General features: G+C 35.9%; 1 protein-coding gene across 2 annotated transcripts in view; it reads left to right on the forward strand.

Moving 5' to 3' along the window:
- The window catches only part of LOC150102245 (galactose mutarotase-like), an 88,434-nt gene that overhangs the window by 61,186 nt on the left and 4,958 nt on the right, over positions 1–22,290 (forward strand). For both annotated transcript variants that reach the window (XM_090399003.1, XM_090399004.1), the window contains exons 5-6: positions 3,380–3,524; positions 11,716–11,896. In XM_090399003.1, coding sequence (XP_090255129.1) covers positions 3,380–3,524; positions 11,716–11,896 — 326 coding nt within the window. The remainder of the gene's footprint in view (positions 1–3,379; positions 3,525–11,715; positions 11,897–22,290) is intronic.

Here is a 22,290-nt window from a genome sequence, read left to right on the forward strand (position 1 = left end):
AGTCCTCCCATGACTTTTGTTTAGCTAGTTTTACACAGTGTTTAGCATTCTTGCATTTGTCTCTGTATTCTCTAAGAGCACAAGCTGACTTATTTGACAGGAACTTTTGATATGCTTTCTTCTTTTCCTTCACTGCCTCTTTAACTTCCTATGTCCACCAGGGAGTTCTGATTTTTTTATCCTTGCAGACAACCTCACCACATGCCTCTCTGGCAGAATCAATCAATGTTTTCTTCAGAGTTTGCCACTGAATCTCCAAGGTTTGATTCCTGTTCTCAAACTGTTTCATTTTTTCTTCAATAATTTTTGTGTATTTTAGTCTACAGTTCACATCTGAGAGCTGCTCAACTTTTATTCGTGTTAAAATTTTCTTACATGTCAATCTTTTCAATATGAAATTCAATTTTATCCTGCCGAGACTAAATAGTGATCACTTCCAATTTCAAATCCTCTGTACACTCTGGTGTCCTGCACCAGGGAGAAAACATCACTATCAACAATAACATAGTCAATGAGACTTTTCTTATTCCTAGCCTCTTCTCTCCATGTGAATTTGTGCACATTTTTATGTTGGAACATGGTGTTAGTAATAACCAGTCCATGTCCTGAGCAGAAATCCAACAGATATTTGCCATTATTATTAGCTTTGCTATTTTCTCCAAATTTTCCCAAAATATTTTTGTATGTCTCACAATCATTTCCTCTGCTATTTAGATCCCCAACAAGGACCAAGTTTTCCTTTTTCATTGTGTCAGTTGCTTTTTCTAAAGCCTCAAAAAATTCCTCAACTTCTACCTTAGTAGGACCTTCTGTGGGACCATAGGCACAAATAAGTCTCATTGTCCAGTTCCTCATTCTCATATTTGCCCACATTACTCTACTTGAGACTGACTGCCATTCAAGAAGATTAGCCTCGTATTTTGTGTTGAATACTATGGCTACTCCTTCTTTTCCTTGATTGTCATTGCCTGAATATAACATTTTGTATTTATTGCTCAGAAAGATCTCACCAGTTTTTGTCTTTTTTGTTTCAGTCACCTCTATTATGTCATTCTGGTACTTATCTAATTCCTTAGGTAGCTCCATTTCTTTGCCATTCAGGCTTCTTATATTGATAGTACTGATCTTTAACTCTGGTGATGTTGAGTTGGGGTTTGTTTTCAGATTTGTTCCAGTAGCTGACTTTTCGCTGTTCGCCCTGGTTCCCTGGCGAAAACAACGGGGGCCTTGTTTAACCGGGCGACACCCCAGCTGGCATGAAATTTTGTCATGTCATACCATCATTTTTCATTTTGGTTTAACCAATAAGAATACAATTTGGTCGGCTAAATCCCAAATTGCCAGCCTATCCTCGTTCGTTCAGTATTCAAGTAGATACCCAACAGGGTGCACCACGAGAAGGTGAGGATTGGACATTCGGTTCTCCGCATTCCTTTAAAGGCAATGCGTAGGTCTCCTCTCAGTTATACAGCTTTGACCCTTAAGCACCCCTTCTTTGGCTCTTTATTTTAGTAAATATGTTTACGCACCAACTGAGAGTTCGCTTACAGAAATTACACCTCTCCGACATTTCAAGTTCCTTAGTACTGAGAGTTTTTGCTCTCTTAAGGTTTCTGCCTAAGGTGTATATACGCTAAATTTCTAGTCATTTTAACTTCAAGTTAAAATGTGCTTTGAAAACTGAACATTCATATACTTGAAGCTCGTCTTATTCCTATAGAAGACCAATGTATTCTATTGAATAGATGTTCATGTGACTTTGTGTTTTGGATTAGTAATAAGGAAATGAACGTAATTTGTAACAAATTAATAACACACTTTAAAGTGAGATTCTGTAAATGGCTAATATTATATTCAAATATATACCCTCTGTCCAAAAAGAAACCGAACTTTTGATAGAAAATAAAACGCAGGCCAATTATAATTATTCAAATAATTTATTTCAATCAATATACTCTCCCTCAGCTTTGATAGTGTTTGGCATGGTCAGTTAAATCATTAAATGAGTTTTTTGTAACGTTTTTTGGGATAGTGTTGAAGGTCGTGATTACTGCTGCTTGAATGTTTTCAATGATGTCGTATTGCTTTCCTTTCATCAACGAATGAAGTCGTGGGAAGAGAAAGAAGTCATAGGATGCTAAAGCAGGTGAATACGGTGAGTGATCCAACACACAAACTTGTTTTTTGCTCAAAAACTGTCTCACAATGTTTGAACGATGAGATTGTGCATTATCGAGCAAAAGTGACCAGCTGCCTGCATCAAAATATTCATGCTATACGCGACAAATTCTCGCTATCAATCGCTTCAAAACTTCGAATAAAACTCGCCATTGACCGTTTGGCCAGACGGAACAAATTCTTTGTGGATAATGCCCTTGGAATTATAGAAACAAATCAGCATTGTCTTTACTTTTGACTTCTCCAAGCGACTTTTTTCAGATGCCCCTCTTCTGGTGGTCTCCACTTTGGCGGTTTGTTTCGGACTGATACTCAAAACACTACATTTCATCACCAGTAACGATCATTTCAAGGAAGTTTGAGTCCTTACGAGCGGTTTTAATTCCTTGCAGTGTTCAATTCGATATATTTTTTAGTTGTCAGTCAACTTGTGAGGAACAAATCGAGAATTCAATTTACGAAGGCCCAAACTGGTTGAAATGTTGTCCACAGTTGATTTTGGAATTCCCAATTCATCTTCAGTCAATCTCATGGACGATTTTGGGTTTTCTTCGATTTCATCAAAGAAAACCCGAAATCACACTTTTTGGATGTTAACTTCGCTCAATCCAGTTTTTGCATGGCCTGGCTTTTCGTCTTTCTCAAGCATCTTACGACCATTTTGAAATTGCTTAAATCACTCGTAAACTTGAGTACGGGATGAGCATTCATCACCGTATGCTTTTTGAAGCATTTGATGTGTTTCGGTAAAACTTTTACCAAGTTTAACACAAAAGTCAGTCGCAGCTCTCTGTTTGAAACTCATTTTCCGACCGTTCGTCAAAACACACTGTCACTCTTGGCACTATAACTCGGCTTCTAATGAAACAAATGTCATAAACAGTTGGCACAACACTAACGAAGGTTGCCGCTTTCAACAACAAAAGGATACAACAGGTGGCACCACTAGTTTCTTCTATTTTCGAAAAGTTCGGTTTCTCTTTGGACGGAGGTACAATCGCTTTAGCATTAACAAAAGAATCATTAATCAGAAAAAGTTTATATAAAATTTTGGTTAGCTATTTGGAGATTCAAGATCCCAAGTAAATTTACATGCTGAAGAAGAGGGACAGTTCTGATGTGTTGTTTTAGATTTAGTATATTTTATTTTGGTTGGCTTCTGATAAACATGTTTCAAGCTAATGCAGTGCTTTATTGGCAGGAGAAATTGCCTCAGTTCAAAACACATTGCTTGATCTTCAGAAGCCAACAAAAATAGGTGATGTAATATCTCAGCTTCCAGAAGGCGGTTTCGACCATAATTATTGTATTCGTGGTGAAATTGGAACTGAAAGATTGGTTGCTAGGTAAGTTTGTTTCTTTCTGTACCTAAATATTCCAAAAGCTTTATATAACACATTGTTTTTATTTTTAAGTGAAAATAAATATTCTTATGATAATTTTAAAGTTATAAGTTACTTAATGATCTGTGTTACTGACAGGCCCATGACCTGTCAAGATTAGCTTTTGTAACCATTATTTTTAATGTTATTGTGGTTAGTCTTAGTCTAAATGTAAATTGCACGTTTACCTGATTACAGTGAAAAATCTGAGTTTTCAAGAGAAAACATTGAAAAGCACTGATAAAACAGATTTTCATTGAAAGTGAGTTAGCTGGTTGCAAGTTAGCCTCGATAAAGAAATATATACACGTTAACACAAGAATAATGTTTAATTTGCCAAATATTTCGTTCTGAATATTACAGACCATCTTCAGTGGCTACATAGGCATAGTTTTAAAAAACAACATGAAATACGAACAATTGATCATTCACACATAGAACGAGCTGCATGATGTCATATCGCTAAGTATTAGAAGAGTAAACATTTTTAAAGTCATAATTAAAGATATTAATTCAGAAATTCATATAATAATCTTAAATAACATTAGACTAATATAGGAAATTTACAAAAAAATTAAAAAAAAATGAATGTGTTATCCTGATTAAACTTTTCCAAATTTTTGATATAGATATACAGTCATTACGATTAAAGTTAGGACGTTGAAGCAAGGCCTCCACACTTTCTTTAAATAAATGTTCAAATTTGTAGCGACATCTGTGTAGGAGGAGAGTCTTGGACCATAGGATGTTGTGGCTTGTTCCTAATCCATGCTGAGCTAATCCAGATTTCTCAGGTTTGTTGTGTTGAATTGATGACTGATGCTCTTGAATGCTTTTTTTCTATAGAACGTCCAGTTTGTCCAAAGTAGGAAAAATTACAATACAAGGAACTTGATACACACCAGGTAGAGACAAGGTCACGCGTTTATCTTTAGATGAAGGAAAATAGGTGGATAATTTGTTAACAGGAGTATAAGTGGCTGTTAAATCATATTTCTTCAGAATTATTGAAATTGGTTCTGAAATCCCGGAAATGTAAGAAATTGGAATTCGGTGTATGGAATCTTTTCTGTCCTGTGTTGGATTGTAAGAATCAAAAAGATGTTGTGTACTCTTTTCGGAGATGCCATTTAGTTTCATGTGATGTTTGATAGTAGAGAGTTCTTCCTGTAATAAATGAGAAGTTGAACAGTTAGTTTTGGCTCGTCGGATTAAACATTTTATGATTCCTGTTTTTTGACAAGGATGATGAGCAGATTCTTTGAGAATATAACGACCTGTGAAAGTTGGTTTTCTGTGAACTGTTGTTGTAAGAATACCAGAAGGTGAGCGGATGAGAAGGACGTCTAAAAAAGATAACTTTTTGTCTTTTTCAATCTCCATGGTAAACTTTATACAAGGATGTAAAGAATTGATACTGCTTAAAAAGGAAGGTAAGGAGTCTCTGTGAGGCCATACAGCAAAGACGTCGTCTATATATCTAACCCAAAAGGATGGGTGAGGGAATATAGATGAGAACAGGACTTCTTCTAGATGTTCTAAATAAAAGTTGGCAAGAGCAGGAGAAAGTGGACTTCCCATGGCTGTTCCTTCCACTTGGTTGTAAAATTTGTTTTGACATAAGAAATATCCAGAATGTATTACGAAATCAAATAACTTAATAATATCTTGTGGGAAGATGGCAGCAAGTAATTCTAAAGTCTCTTTGAGAGGTACATTCGCATATAAAGATTCTATATCAAAGATAACCATAAGATCTGTAGGTTATAAAGTAATGTTTTTCAATTTATCTAAGAAATCAGAAGAGTTTTTCAAAAACGAGTGTGAGTTGCCAATGTGTGATTTCAGTAATTTAGATAGATATTTGGCTATGCGATCAGTAGGAGAATCAATACAATCCACTATAGGGCGAAGAGGAATATCGTCTTGTATATTTTTGGTAGACCATAAAACCTTGGTGGCCTTGCAAAATGAGCTTTTTGTCTTTCAATAGTGTCTACATCCAAACTTATGACCTCATCTAGTAGAGAATTTAATTTCTTCCGTTGTCTGTTGGTTGGATCATAATTGAGTTCTTGGTATGTTGAGCGATCTCGAAGTAAAAGAGAAAGTTTTCTTCTATAGTTTGAAAAGAGTCTGTCTAGAAGTTGCTTCTTCGCTACTTAAAGCCAAGCTTCCTCCTTCAAACATATCTCCTTCTGAAAAAAAAGCTATACATTCCTTAAGAAACAACAGTCACCTCATCATTACCAAAGCTGACAAGGGGAAAGCGACAGTAATTATGTAATAATTTAACTCTTCAAACTATAGAAGAAAACTTTACCTTTTACTTCGAGATCGCTCAACATACCAAGAACTCAATTACGATACAACCAACAGACAACTGAAGAAATTAAATTCCCTACTAGATGAGGTCATAAGTTTGGATGTAGACACTATTGAAAGACAAAAAAACTCATTTTGCAAGGCCTCCAAGGTTTTATGGTCTACCAAAAATATACAAGACAGATATTCCTCTTCGCCCTATAGTGGATTGTATTGATTCTCCTACTGATCGCATAGCCAAATATCTATCTAAATTATTGAAATCACACATTGGCAACTCACACTCTTTTTTGAAAAACTCTTCTGATTTCTTAAATAAATTGAAAAACATCACTTTACAACCTACAGATCTTATGGTTATCTCTGATATAGAATCTTTATATACTAATGTACCTCTCAAAGAGACTTTAGAATTACTTGCTGACATCTTTCCACAAGATATTATAAAATTATTTGATTTCGTAATGCATTCTGGATATTTCTTATGTCAAAACAAATTTTACAACCAAGTGGAAGGAACAGCCATGAGAAGTCCACTTTCTCCTGCTCTTCCCAACTTTTATTTAGAACATCTAGAAGAAGTCCTGTTCTCATCTATATTCTCTCACCGATCCTTTTGGGTTAGATATATAGAAAAGTTATCTTTTTTTAGACATCCTTCTCATCCGTTCACCTTCTGGTATTCTTACAATAACAGTTCACAGAAAACCAACTTTCACAGGTCGTTATATTCTCAAAGAATCTGCTCATCATCCTTGTCAAAAAACAGGAATCATAAAATGTTTAATCCGACGAGCCAAAACTAACTGTTCAACTTCTCATTTATTACAGGTAGAACTCTCTACTATCAAACATCACATGAAACTAAATGGCTTCTCCGAAAAGAGTGCACATCTTTTTGATTCTTACAATCCAACACAGAACAGAAAAGATTCAATACGCTGAATTCCAATTCCTTACATTTCCAGGATTTCAGAACCAATTTCAAGAATTCTGAAGAATTATGATTTAACAGCCACTTATACTCCTGTTAACAAATTATCCACCTATTTTCCTTCATCTAAAGATAAATGCTCAACCTTGTCTCTACCTGGTGTGTATCAAGTTCCTTGTAATTGTAATCTTTCCTACTCTGGACAAACTGGACGTTATATAGAAAAAAGCATTCAAGAGCATCAGTCATCAATTCAACACAACAAACCTGAGAAATCTGGATTAGTTCAGCATGGATTAGAAACAAGCCACAACATCCTTTGGTCCAAGCCTCTCCTCCTACACAGATGTCACTACAAATTTGAACTTTTATTTAAAGAAAGTGTGTAGGCCTTCCTTCAACGTCCTAACTTGAATCATAATGACTGTATATCTATATCAAAAATTTGGGAAAGTTCAATCAGGATAACACATTCATTTTTTTTTTTATTTTTTTGTAAATTTCCTATATTAGTCTAATGTTATTTAAGATTATTATATGAATTTCTGAATTAATATCTTTAATTATGACTTTAAAAATGTTTACTCTTCTAATACTTAGCGATATGACATAATGCAGCTTGTTCTGTGTGTAAATGATCAATTGTTCGTATTTCATGTTGTTTTTTTAAAACTATGCCTATGTAGCCACTGAAGATGGTCTGTAATATTCAGAACGAAATATTTGGCAAATGAAACATTATTCTCGTGTTAATGTAGTAGTCGCTGATACTTTTATAGTTACTATATTCAGCATTAAACTCTTTCATTCCGATCTTTGAGTTTCTTATTCGGTTTTAAAACAATGTGGGATTTAATATTCCCTTAATTTGAACAAGGGAATAATTTCCAAGATATCTGGATCTTCTTTTAAGCCTTCTAAGTAAGACTGAGCCATCAATCTTGAAGAAAACAAGATTTGCTGTCTTATTGCAAAGATGATGGAGGAAAGAAATGTTAGGTTGACTGAATGGCTGGTGTACTTGCTCTCCGACTAACAGACTGTGAGTTGGAGTGGGTACACCAACTACTGGTTACACCAACAGATTGTGGGTTTGAATTCCACCATGAGCATGGATATTTGTGATTGTTTCAGGTGGGAAATGAATTTCATCACCTTGTATGAGACTGGTGCCTGAAAATTTGAAAGCTTAAAGTGGCTTGAAAAAAAAAAAGTTCCATGCTTGGGCTCTAAGGCAATGTTTCTGGATTATGTTTAAAAATATATATATAAAAGAATAAACACAAGGGCATAATTTCTACTACAAGTGAAAAAATCTGCTAGTGTCATCTAGAGTATTTTAACAACATGCTGATAACCATTTTCCTTGTATATGAAATGTGACTTCTTCCCTTTATTATTTTTTTTTCTATCTTTATCCCACACGCAAGAGGTACAAGAACCTATAGCACATCAGTGCCATGTGTGAGATGCAGATGAGGGTTGAGAAAGAAGAAACCTATTGACATTCTTCTTCTTAAAGAGCTGTAGATTGAAATTTTTGGGTAACATCAGGCTGTTCCAGAGGACAGAAGTAGATGGAATATCTCCCAAGTCATGATCACTTTCTCCAAGTAGAGGTGGCATAGCTAGATTGGTTAGTGTTAAGTTCTCTGATACAGTGATCAGATCCAACACTCTTGAAACTCGTGTTCCCTCCATTACATGTTGCGTCAGGTAATTATCTCTTGCCACCTGTATAAATTCCATTTCCTTGCCTGCAACCATTTCTCCTCCCAGTTTATGTCTCCATAGTTGAAATCCCCCATAATAATTACTCAACTTGTACTCATTATGCTAATCTGTATATGCATGGCATCTACGTTCTCCTGTATATCACCTAGATTACAGCAGCAGTTATTTAGTCCTGTTGGCCTCAATGTCAAACCAGATAGCCTCAAAGGAACTGTCCCCCCTGATGTATTTCTACTCTTTTTGACTTTAATTCCTCTGTTGTCATCAGCAACTTCTATCCCATCCTGTTCCTTTTCTTCTCTATGAAGACACTAATCCATTGCATTCTATTCCATCGACCATATCATCCTCAGTCAACCGCATCTCACTAATGTCTATAACAAAAAAAAAGTTCCTTTAGTTGGTGACTTGCTTTTTCTTAGTTTTTTCTAGGTTAGTGCTTTTTCTTCTGACAGCCTAGAGCTGTAGATGCATATACCACTTCTACTGAGCTACACAGGCTCCCCCTCCTCCCATGGTAAGGCACATGCCTGAAAGGATATGTGCCTTGCATTATGGGATACCAAGGCAATTAATGTGAAGTTATTAGCCTTTATATACAAGTAACCCAGTCGTGAAATTACTTCACCAGCAAACTTTGTTTGCTTACACATGATGTCTTTCGCACAAAATTTTACACAAAATGTCTTTCTTCTCCTTAAAATACAGGTAGTCGGTGACTTACGACCATGTTAGGTTCCAACCGACCAGTCGTAAAGCGATTTACGTAAGTTGGACCAGTTTAGGTAAATCAGACACTGTGTACAACATAATTGGTTTACTATTTATAAAAATAAAAGATATCAAATACTGTAAAACCTAAAAAATATTTTATCTTAAAGAACTAAACAAAACATATGTAGAAAATAGATAAGAAATATTTTACTGACCAATTGTGCTTGGCTGCCGGTCATCAGTGCCGCCACTTGATGCAGTGGGAGTTGTTTTTCTCATAAACATGTTGATTTTTGTCTGAATTGTTTGTTTCCTTTTCTGCTCGTAAATTTCATGGTATGGCTGAAAAGCATCTTGTACCATTCGTTCAATCCCTTCAAATCGTTCGATGTTTGGGTCCATTTCCTCAAAATGTGTAAGAAGTTTATTTAGTAGAGAAAAACCCTCAGATAACCCTCTAATGGTGAATTTTCTTTCTGGTTCTTCCTCATCTTCATTTTTCGCTTCTTCAATTCTTTCTTCTTCAGCCATTCTTTTTTCTTCCAAAGCGATAAGTTCTTCATTCGTAAGTTCTCCAGCTTCTTGCTCTAGCAGCTCCTCAACATCTTCCACTTCAATGTCTAAAGAAAGTCCATTTGCCAGTGTTTCAATATTTTCTGTAACCATTTCAAGTTCATCTTCACTATCAAATTCATCGTTAAGAAAGCGCTGGACACAGTTTTTCCAGATTCCATTCATGCATTTCTTTGTCACAGCCTCCCACGTGGCCACAATATTTTTGATCCATTTATAAATATCGTACTGTTTCCAATCTCGTAAAGATAGTTCTGGGTCAACGTCTGTTGTGGCTATAGCTTGGGTGAAAATGGTTCGAAGATAGTGCACCTTAAATGTGGCAGTCACCCCTTGGTCCATAGGCTGAGTGAGTGGAGTTGTATTTGGCGGCAAATAAAAAACTTTTACATCTGGATGGAGGTGGTGAAGTGGATGGCCAGGTTCATTATCTAAGATTAATACAATTTTGAAAGGAATTTCTTTCTCGAAGCAATATTCATGAACTTGAGGTACAAAATAATTTAGAAACCAGTCTTCAAACAATGTTTGAGTCATCCAGGCTTTTTGGTTTGAACGGAAGTATACAGGCAGAGTGTGCTTGTTTATATTCTTGAATGCAGCACGGGGATTTTCACAATGATAAATTAAAAAAGGCTTCAGTTTAAAACCTGCGATGTTCCCACCAAGGAGCAAAGTCAGCCTATCTTTAAGTGCCTTAAAACCAGGCATGCTTTTGGCTTCTTGGTGATAAGTGCGTGCTGGCATCCTTTTCCACAACAATCCATCTCATCCACATTGAAAATCTGCTCTGGTTGATACCCCCCTTCCGTAATTAATTCATCCAGACTTTTAACAAACTCTTGAGCTCCTTCCACATCCACACTTGCTGATTCTCCAGTGACTCGAATACTATGAAGGCTGAATCTTCTTTTGAATCTTTTGAACATCCTGTACTTGCTATAAATGTCTAAGTGTAATCTTTTCTGGCATGTTCCTTCACTGTCTGAAAGAGACTTCTAGCCTTCGACTGCACTATAAGATGGCTTAAGGGTGTCTATATCTGATCTTCCATCCAAAGAAACAATAATTTTTCCATTTCATGGATGGGCCCTGTACGTTTTTCGTTATCACGTTGCATGCATGGGTGCCGAACCTTTAACAACTTCACGAATCCTTTCTTTGTCTTTCAAAATCGTTGACACTGTAAAATAAGATAACTTAAAATCATGTGCGATCGCGTTCACCTTCTTTCCTTCTTCATACTGCTTGATCACTTTAAATTTTGTGTCTAAATCAATGATTTCTTGCTTTCTTGATAGGTCTAGGAGTAGACAAAGGCACTTTCCTCTTGGTTGACATGTTTAGGGGTTTTAAAAAAGATGCTAATTGTAACACAAATTATAACTGAACCAGAAATAGTGAATGTAATATATATGCAAACAGAGATCGAGACACATGAATTGCGCCAAACACACGTTACTGGGCAGTGGGCTGACGCTGCACGCACAACCGTTCCCATTAGGTTTCAGGGCTATAGGGACCACATGGATAGGGCATGTGAGTGTAGTAGAAAAAGCTGTTACAGTAATTCATACTGAAACGCAGTGGGAGATGTAGTAGCAGTCGTAAGTCGATCGGTCGTAAAGTGCATAGGTCGTAAGTCGACAACTACCTATATAGGCACTGTTTTTTTTATAAAAAAAAAAAAGAGAGAGAGAACGAGAAAGTCAACTACACTACACTGAAAACACATTTGGAATGATTAATGAGCCATTATGTTAATTTCACTACATGTGTACATACCCTGAGATATGGAAATCCTACTAATAACCATATTTATTTCTGTATTATAAATTATCACTTGTATTTTATAATTTTTATTTCACTGTTTAGGGTGTCACATCCTGAAAGTGGAAGAGTTATGGAGATATATAGCACACAGCCTGGTGTTCAATTTTATACCGGTAATTTTCTTCCTACCAGTGATATTTTGAGAGGTAAAAAAGGAGCCATTTATAAGAAACATGGAGCACTGTGTTTAGAAACACAAAATTATCCAGATGCAGTAAACAAGGTAATTATCCTGTGGAGTTTTTTCTTTATTTGTTGTTTAAAAATCAGCAAATTTTATATATTTTTTGTAATGCATTAAGAATGATTACACCCAGAAAAGATCTGAGTTGAGTGCATTTTTACAATGTGAGAAATATTTGAGTTTTTCACTTGTGTTCATGTGATTCAGGCCTCCAGATATTCCATAACCAATACCTTCACTAGTGATCTCCTTCAATGTCTGAAATGCAATCTTCTTGCTTTAAGCTTCAAGTTGTTACGTCTTCAATACTTTAATGCAGGCAGCCTGTCAATTGTTTTTTGTCCACCAACTGGTCTTTATGTATTAAATTAACAACCAGTATTTGGTTGTTAATTTAACTATCTTTTTGGGTCCTTCCTATTAACATGTTGATTCCATTCCAGGCTTTTTTTTTTTTTCCATGCATTTATGGATCGTAATTGACATTCTTCATGTTTTTACTTCATCAAACTTTGTTTTATTAACTTAATGTTTTCATTTTGCATACTGTATTTATCTGTTGTATTTTTGATGTTTCTATGGTTTTGCATGCATACATACAAAAATCTGTATTTGTCAGACTACTATTTATATTCTTTTGTTTCTCTTGTTACATCTTTATTTTTTCATATAGTTTAATTTAAACATACTGACATTTTATCATCATCATCATCATCAAATTCCTGCCATGTACCCTCAAGTGGTGTACAGGATATGATCGTACTACATGAAAAAAAATTACATCATTACTAACTTCCTATCTACAATTTTCCTCTAAATCAGTCTGTTACTTGTCAAGACTCCAACATTATCAGATCTTATATTTCTATCATCTAAGGCACTTTGTACCGTATCAATCCACCTATATCTTGGTCTTCCTCTGGGTCCTTTTCCTGCCAACCTGGCAGAGAACACTTGTTTTGCTAATCTTTCTTCACCCATTCTGTTTAAGTGACCATACCACCTGAGATTAACTCTGCTAACGCATTCCTGGATGCTGACAATGTCAAGTTCTTTCCTAATATCCTCATTTTTAATACGATATTGCCATTGATGCCATCTATTCATGCCTATAATCTTTCTCAGGACTCTCATATCTGCGTTTTCTAGTCTTTGGTCAAGTGTTTTACTTCTGACCCAGCTCTCAGATCCATAAGTTAAAACTGGTTTGAACACTGTCTTATATACAGCTAATTTAGTGTTCCGACTAATTTCTCTCTTATTCCATATGAATTTATTCAATTGACTTCCCACCATACCAGCTTTGCTGATTCTGTTGTCTATTTCTATATTTAATTTACCATCTTCAGTAAAAATCGTGCCTAAGTAGCTGAAATGTTTCACTTGTTCCACAGGTTCCCCATTCACAATACAGTTGACATTTTCAATGATTCTGCCTATTTTCATTGTCTTTGTCTTTTTATTGCTGACCTTCATACCATTTCTATTACAACAGTTATTCAATTTAGTCAGAGAAACTTGCAGACTTGTAGCGGATTTATTTAGAAGTATAACATCATCCGCTGACATTAAGATCTCCAATTTTAAGAGCTGATATTAACATCTCCAATTTTGATATCATGTTTAATACCACTTTCCTTCATAATGTGATCCATTATAGACAATGGACAACAGAGGGGACAATGTACATCCTTGTCTCACACCAGATTTAACATTAAACCATCTTCCTGTACTTCCTTCAATTTTAACTGCTGACTTACAACTCAAATAAAGACCAAGTATTGCTTGATATAATGCCCCATTGACACCATATAACTGTAGCATATTGAATAGCTTCTCTCTTGGCACCTTGTCATATGCCTTTTGCAGGTCTACAAAACTTAAATACAGATCTTTGTTATATTCTCATGCTTTCTCGACTATTTGTCGTAAAGTGAAGATCTGATCCTGACAGCTTCTATTTGGCCTGAATCCAGCTTGATCTTCACCAACTTTTCTTCCACAATTCTTCTCAACCGTTTCTCAAGTATACTTGCAAAAATTTCCAGGAACACTCAGTAAGGAAATACCTCTGTAATTCTCACATTCAATTTCATTTCCCTTTTTATATATGGGTACTATGAGAGCTCTATTCCAATCATCGGGAATTCGTCCTTCTATCCAGGCTTTCTGAACTATGCAGTGCAGCCCCTGTAAGACTCTTATACCACCATACTTCAACATTTCTGGTTGAATATCATCTACTCCTGCTGCCTTTCCACATTTCAAGACTTTGATGGATTTTTCTACTTCAAGTATGGATTTGTATTCCTGACTGCATGCCTGGTCAATGTTTTTTACCACTGTACTGTCATCACTGCTTGTTTCATTTAGCAGTTTGTCAAAGTAATTACTCCATACTTCAAGGATATCTTTTTCTCTCATTTTCATGTCACCTTTATCATCTCTAACTCCTTTTACAGCACTCTTTCCTCCATTCCTAAGCTTCTTCAACAACCTCCAGAATATTTTGCCACCTTCTTGATATTTATTTTCTATATTCTTGCCAAAGTCCTCCTATGCCTTTTGTTTAGCTAGTTTTACACAGTGTTTAGCATTCTTGCATTTGTCTCTGTATTCTCTAAGAGAACAAGCTGACTTATTTGACAGGAACTTTTGATATGCTTTCTTCTTTGCCTTCACTGCCTCTTTAACTTCCTGTGTCCACCATGGAGCTCTAATTTTTCTATCCTTGCAGACAACTTCACCACATGCATCTCTAGCTGAATCAATCAGGGCTTTCTTCAAGGCTTGCCACTAAATATCCAAGGTTTGATTCCTGTTCTCAAACTCTTTCATTTTTTCTTCAATAATCTTTGTGTATTTTAGTCTACAGTTCACATCCGAGAGCTGCTCAACTTTTATTCGCTTTAAAACTTTCTTACATGTTATTCTTTTCAATGTGAAATTCAATTTTATCCTGCTCAAGACTAAATAGTGATCACTTTCAATTTCAAATCCTTTGTACACTCTGGTGTCCTGCACCAAGGAGAAAACATCACTATCAACAATAACATAGTCAATGAGACTTCTTTTTCCTTGCCTCTTCTCTCCATGTGAATTTGTGCACATTTTCATGTTGGAACATGGTGTTAGTAATAACCAGTCTATGTCCTGAGCAGAAATCCAACAGATATTTGCCATTATTATTAGCTTTGCTCTTTTCTCCAAATTTTCCCAAAATATTTTTGTATGTTTCACAATCATTTCCTACTCTGCTATTTAGATCCCCAAGAAGGACCAACTTTTCCTTTTTCATTGTGTCAGTTCCTTTTTCTAAAGCCTCAAAAAATTCCTGCACTTCTACCTTAGTAGAACCTTCTGTGGGACCATAGGTACAAATAAGTCTCATTTTCCAGTTCCCCATTCTCATATTTGCCCACATTACTCTACTTGAGACTGACTGCCATTCAAGAAGATTAGCCTCGTATTTTGTGTTGAATACTATGGCTACTCCTTCTTTTTCTTGATTGTCATTGTCTGAATATAACATTTTGTATTTATTGCTCAGAAAGATCTCACCAGTTTTTGTCTTTTTTGTTTCAGTCACCCCTATTATGTCGATCTGGTACTTATCTAATTCCTCAGGTAGCTCCAATTTTTTGCCATTCAGGCTTCTTATGTTGATAGTACCGATCTTTAACTCTGGTGATGTTGAGTTGGAGTGTGTTTTCAGATTTGTTCCAGTAGCTGACTTTTCACTGTTCGCCCTGGTTCCCTGGAGAAAACAACGGGGGCCTTGTTTAACCGAGCGACACCCCAGCTGGCATGAAATTTTGTCATGTTGTACCATCATTTTTTATTTTGGTCTAACCAATAAGAATACAATTTGGTTGGCTAAATCCCAAATTGCCAGTCCATCCTCCTTCATTCAGTATCCAAATAGATACCCAACAGGGTGCACCAAGAGAAGGTGAGGATTGGACATTAGGTCGAAAGCCCTGGTCGGTTGTCCGCATTCCTTTAAAGGCTATGTGGAGGTCTCCTCTCAGTTATATAGCTTTGACCCTTAAACACCCCTGATATTTTATTAGCCTTCAAATATCAGGATGTTTGCATAGCTGAGTAAAAATAAGTGCAGGAGGGATTGATACCCTTTGGACACCAGGTTGGAGACATATTTGTAAAGTAAAAAACAAAATAAAAACGAGAAACATCTCAAGACTAAGTGGAACTAGTTGAGGTTGCAGAGCTTAGGTACTTACAATCTCAGGCCTGGCCCTTGTTTACTCTGCTACAGAGTACTGGGAAAGAAGTGCACACACAAACATTGTTCACTCCCAACTGAACATAACCATGCACATGATTAGCAGGACCCTGAAATCTACCGTTTTGCCGTGGCTACCAGTAGGTTCCAAAATAGCCCCTCCAAATATACGAAAAAGGCAGGCTTCAATAAAAAAAAACTGGAGAAAATCGCAAATAACTTCCTACTGCCTCTTCACTTATAAATCCCACTAGCACTTGGCTGAAGTCCCCATTTTGGGACATAACCAGAGCCTTTTTTGGCCCGGCACCTTCAACTCACGACATGTGGAACTAACAATGGGATATGAACTTGCCAGCAAATGGCTCTCTTGTGAAAGACTCCTGTAGCTGCCTGCACAGCTTCATCTTTCCTAGAAGGCTATGGACACCTATCAACATAATCAGGGCAAACGCGCTATATCCTTACATAAATGGAATATAACGAACAGCTTTTACTGTGACTGCACCCATATTCTAGACTATCAAAGTCTAGAATATGGGTGCAGAATAATACCTGGCCCTTGAACGTTGCCATTTTTCATGGCAACCTTCAAGGGCCAGCCCATGAAGTGTCAAAGGCGGTTCTAGAGTGGCTTTCAACATTGGACATTGAATTATAGCTGATCTCTGCCATAAGAATAGATACAGGATGTTTGCATGATCTTCCAATCATCACTTCTAATGTCTGCAGACATTGGAAGTGATCATGGACTAAAAAATATCTAAAATTTCATCTGGTTTTGCTGTTCTGTTTGTTATTATATAATATATGGTAGACATTTGTCCTCTGTTATTTCCCCACATTATTTTCTGTTGACTCTTTTCATTAAAGGAAAGTATTATTTATTTTGAATTCATTATCTGTACAAAACTGAAGAAATCTTATTCCTTTTGAGTTTTAAGTTGTTTTATTGAATCTCTGACTTGAGCCTGGTATTGCACTGTTTCCAATCCTTACATTTAAGTCTCCTGCTAGTATTATTAATTCAGCTGATGAAGTTTTCTGTAGCATTTCTGTTTTCAGTTTTCATTCTTCAGGGCTGTAGATACTGATTTATATTTAGTTTTATTTTTATTCTTAGCATTCTTTCAAATGTGTATTCTCATTCTTTTATTTCATTTGAAAAATCCTTATGTATAACTATTATTCGTACACCTGCTTCAGCTCTTATTTCTCTACTCCACTGAAAAAAACATGATACTTATTTAATTTATACATTCTTTTATCTTTCCTTTTCATTTCTGATATGCAAGTTATTTTTGTGTTTTGCTTATCTAATTCCTCAGTTCATTCTTCTTGTTTTAGATTTAAGGAACAAATGTTCCAGCTTCCAATCCTTAATGTGTTTTGTTTCCAGTGCCTATTCTGTTGTTCATTCCTAGTCAGATCTATCTGGACAGTTCAGCTGCATCTTGTATTCTTTCTATGAGCGTTCAACTTTTACACCATACAAACAGGTTGCTAGCTCTACTTGTTGATTCTTTCCTGCTTTTGCCAGGCATATTGATGTGCCTTCATACCTAGTGTGGTCCTCCTGGTTGTTTACTGGCATATTGCCCATTTACTCTCTCACCACATTGAGGTAGTGGGCAAAACTTAAATGCAATCCTGTGTCATTTCCCAGAAATAAGAATTTGCTTCACTTTACTTCAACTTTGACAATATTCTTCTTGCCAATCAGGATTTCTCATCTAGGGTTTGCTTTCAATGTAGCTTCTTCTAGCAAAAACATATAACATTCAGGGCCTCCCTCTGTATTTCTCATGCTCAATTCCAGACATTATAAATCTCAAATCCATTTAACCTTAGAATATTGTTTTCTCATTTGGAATGGGACACCTAAAACCACTCTCAGAATTCTTGATTGTATTCAGAAGAGAGCTGCTATTACTCCAATTGCTTTCCCACAGATGCCCTACTGCCACATTGTATCTTTCCTATAAGTATTTCTATGGATGCTGCTTCATTGAACTGGCCACTATTATTTATCCACTTTTCTCTAATCATATATAAACACAATCAGCTGCTGGTCAACATCAATATGCAATTGGTGCTTATTACAGGTATATCTGTATACCTCTAGAACAGTCTTCCCCCCATACTGTTTTCTCCAATGATTATGCCTCCCACCTCTTCAAGAAACACATCAACAAATTCCTTTCTTCTGTCTAACCATTTATCCATGCATTGTACTGCCATGTCATCAATCTTGAAACCTCTTGTATGCATGTGTGTGTAAGAGAAGGTGCTATAAAAAAAGTTCTGAGCTATTCTCCTACTTTGTAAGACATCATTGCTATAACACTGTAACCTCAATGGGTGTATAAAATAATATGATACTTCATATAATAAATTTAGTTTAATCCTTTATCCAAGTGTAAGCAAACAAAGTTTGCACCTGAAGTATCTTCAGGACTGAGGCAACTCGTGGTAAAGGTGGACTAAGCTCTTATCACTTGTCTTAGTATCTCCCATAATGCAAAGCACATCTCCTTGCAGACATGTATAATTCCAATATGATACTTCCTTTACATTATTACCATTTCTCTCTATCAACAATTTTATTTCAATTCTGTTATTTGTCAGGCCTCTAATTTTGTAGATGTCACATTTCATTCTATTAAGATTGAAATGTGACATCTGAAAATTTGCGTGCATGCCCTTCTGGCCTGTTTTTAAGTCCATAAGGGTATACAATTTCTTATATGCTTATAATAAATAAGAAACATCTTGTTGACTATGTTATGATTGATAGCAATGTTTTCCCACTGGTTCAAACACGAGTATATAGAGGATTTAAAATTGGAAAGGATCACCATTTAGTTTCGAGCAGGATAAAATTTAATTACTTATTCAAAAGAATATGTAAGAAAGTTTTAAAACATATCAAAGCTCAGCAGTTTTCAGAGATAAACTGTAGACTCAAATGCACAAACTTTATTCAAGAAAAAATGAAATAGTTTGAAAACAAGAACCATGCCTTGAAGATTTGGTGGCAGACCCTGAAGGAAACATTGATTCAACTAGAGAGACATCTAGTGAGGTTGTTTTCAAGGATAGAAAAATCAGAACTCTGTGGTTGATTCAGGAAGCTAGAGGCAGTGATGAAAAAGGAGAAAGCATATTGAAAAAACTTAGAAATGGAGGAAAGAGTGCTTTGGAATCGGAGACGATAAAGATAACATGAACACTAGACATATAATTTAGAGATAAGATTTGTGAAAGTATATTTGAGAAAGGGTAAGAAAAATTATGGAAGAGAAGCTTGGAGGACAACAAGCTTAGTTCAGGCCAAACAGCAGTTGCATAAAATTTTCACTTTTAAGACAAACGGTTGAGAAATTATGGGAATATAACAAGCATCTGTATTTAAATTTTGTGGACCTGGAAAAGATATGTGGAGACATATTGAGCAATACCTAGTTCTGTAATTGAATTATAAGTCAGCAGTTAGAATTGAAGGAAATACAGGAAGATGGTTTAATGTTCTCTCTGGTGTGAAACAAGGATGCACATTATCTCCATTGTTATTCATCATCTATATGGATCATATTATGATGGAAAGTAGAATTAAACCTGATATCAATATTGGAGATGTTAATCTCAGTTTTTTACTTTATGTAGGTTTGTTATATTTCTGAATAATCCAATACAAGGTTGCAGGATTCCCTGACTAAACTGAATAACTGCTGTAATAAACTTGGCATCAAAATCAGCAATAAAAAGACAGTGAAAATAGTCCGAAACATTAAAAACGTGAACTGCATCCTGAATGGAGAATCTATAGAAAAAGTAAAAAAAAGAAAAAGAAAAGTTACAACATGACAAAATTTCATGCCGGCTGGGGCGTCGCCCAGTTAAACAAGGCCCCGTTGTTTTCGCCAGGTAACCAGGCTGAACAGCAAAAAGTCAGCTACTGGAACAAATCTGAAAACACACCCCAACTCAACATCACCAGAGTTAAAGATCGGTACTATCAACATAAGAAGCCTGAATGGCAAAGAAATGGAGCTAGCTGAGGAATTAGATAAGTACCAGATCGACATAATAGGGGTGACTGAAACAAAAAAGACAAAAACTGGTGAGATCTTTCTGAGCAATAAATACAAAATGTTATATTCAGGCAATGACAATCAAGGAAAAGAAGGAGTAGCCATAGTATTCAACACAAAATACGAGGCTAATCTTCTTGAATGGCTGGCAGTCTCAAGTAGAGTGATGTGGGCAAATATGAGAATGGGGAACTGGACGACGAGACTTATTTGTGCCTATGGTCCCACAGAAGGTTCTACTAAGGTAGAAGTAGGGGAATTTTTTGATGCTTTAGAAAAAGCAACTGACACAATGAAAAAGGAAAAGTTGGTCCTTGTTGGGGATCTAAATAGCAGAGTAGGAAATGATTGTGAGACATACAAAAATATTTTGGGAAAATTTGGAGAAAAGAGCAAAGCTAATAATAATGGCAAATATCTGTTGGATTTCTGCTCAGGACATGGACTGGTTATTACTAACACCATGTTCCAACATAAAAATGTGCACAAATTCACATGGAGAGAAGAGACAAGGAAAAAAAAAAAGTCTCATTGACTATGTTATTGTTGATAGTGATGTTTTCTCCTTGGTGCAGGACACCAGAGTGTACAGAGGATTTGAAATTGGAAGTGATCACTATTTAGTCTTGAGCAGGATAAAATTGAATTTTATATTGAAAAGAATAACATGTAAGAAAGTTTTAAAGCGAATAAAAGTTGAGCAGCTCTCAGATGTGAACTGTAGACTAAAATACACAAAGATTATTGAAGAAAAAATGAAAGAGTTTGAGAACAGGAATCAAACCTTGGAGATTCAGTGGCAAGCCTTGAAGAAAGCCGTAAACAGGCAATGAAGGAAAAGAAGAAGGCATATCAAAAGTTCCTGGCAAATAAGTCAGCTAGTGGTCTTAGAGAATACAGAGACAAATGCAAGAATGCTGAACTCTGTGTAAAACTAGCTAAACAAAAGTCATGGGAGCACTTTGGCAAGATATAAAAAATAAATATCAAGAAGGTGGCAAAATATTCTGGAGGTTGTTGAAGAAGCTTAGGAATGGAGGAAAGAGTGCTGTAAAAGGAGTTAGAGATGATAAAGGACATGAATACAGAGTTATTATTAGTTTAAGTGGTCTTAAACATGAAAACAGAAGAAAAAGATATCCTTGGAGTATGGAGTAATTACTTAGAAAAATTGCTAAATGAAACAAGCAGTGATGACAGCACAGTGGTAAAAAACACTGACCAGGCATGCAGTCAGGAATACATATCCATACTTGAAGTAGAAAAGCCATCAAAGGCTTCAAATGTGGAAAGGCAGCAGGAGTAGATGATATTCGACCAGAAATGCTGAAGTATGGTGGTATAAGACTCTTACAGTGGCTGCAGTGATAGTTCAGAAATCCTGGACAGAGGGACGAATTCCCAATGATTGGAGTAGAACTCTCATAGTACCCATATATAAAACGGGAAATAAAACTGAATGTGAGAATTACAGAGGTATTTCCCTACTAAGTGTTCCTGGCAAGATCTATGCAAGTATACTTGAGAAACCATTGAGAAGAATTGTGGAAGAAAAGCTGGGTGAAGAACAAGCTGGATTCAGGCCAAATAATGGCTGTCAGGATCAGATCTTCATTTTACGACAAATAGTGGAGAAATCATGGGAATATAACAAAGATCTCTATTTGAGTTTTGTCGATTTGGAAAAGGCATATGACAAGTGCCAAGAGAGAAGCTATTCAATACACTACAGTTATATGGTGTCGATGGGGCATTATATCAAGCAATACTTAGTCTTTATTTGAGTTGTAAGTCAGCAGTTAGAATTAAAGGAAGTACAGGAAGATGGTTTAATGTTAAATCTGGTGTGAGACAAGGATGTACATTATCCTCTCTGTTATTCATTATCTATATGGATCACATTATGAAGGTAAGTGGTATTAAACATGATATCAAAATTGGAGATGTTAATGTCAGCTCTTTGCTTTATGTGGATGATGTTATACTTCTAAATAAATCCGCTACAAGTCTGCAAGTTTGTCTGAATAAATTGAATAACTGTTGTAATAGATATGGTATGAAGGTCAGCAATAAAAAGACAAAGACAATGAAAA

Source organism: Typopeltis vanoorti, chromosome 10, assembly GCF_054136105.1.
Source record: "Typopeltis vanoorti isolate ZY-2024b chromosome 10, IOZ_Tvanoo_1.0, whole genome shotgun sequence".
NCBI classification, from domain to species: domain Eukaryota; kingdom Metazoa; phylum Arthropoda; class Arachnida; order Uropygi; family Thelyphonidae; genus Typopeltis; species Typopeltis vanoorti.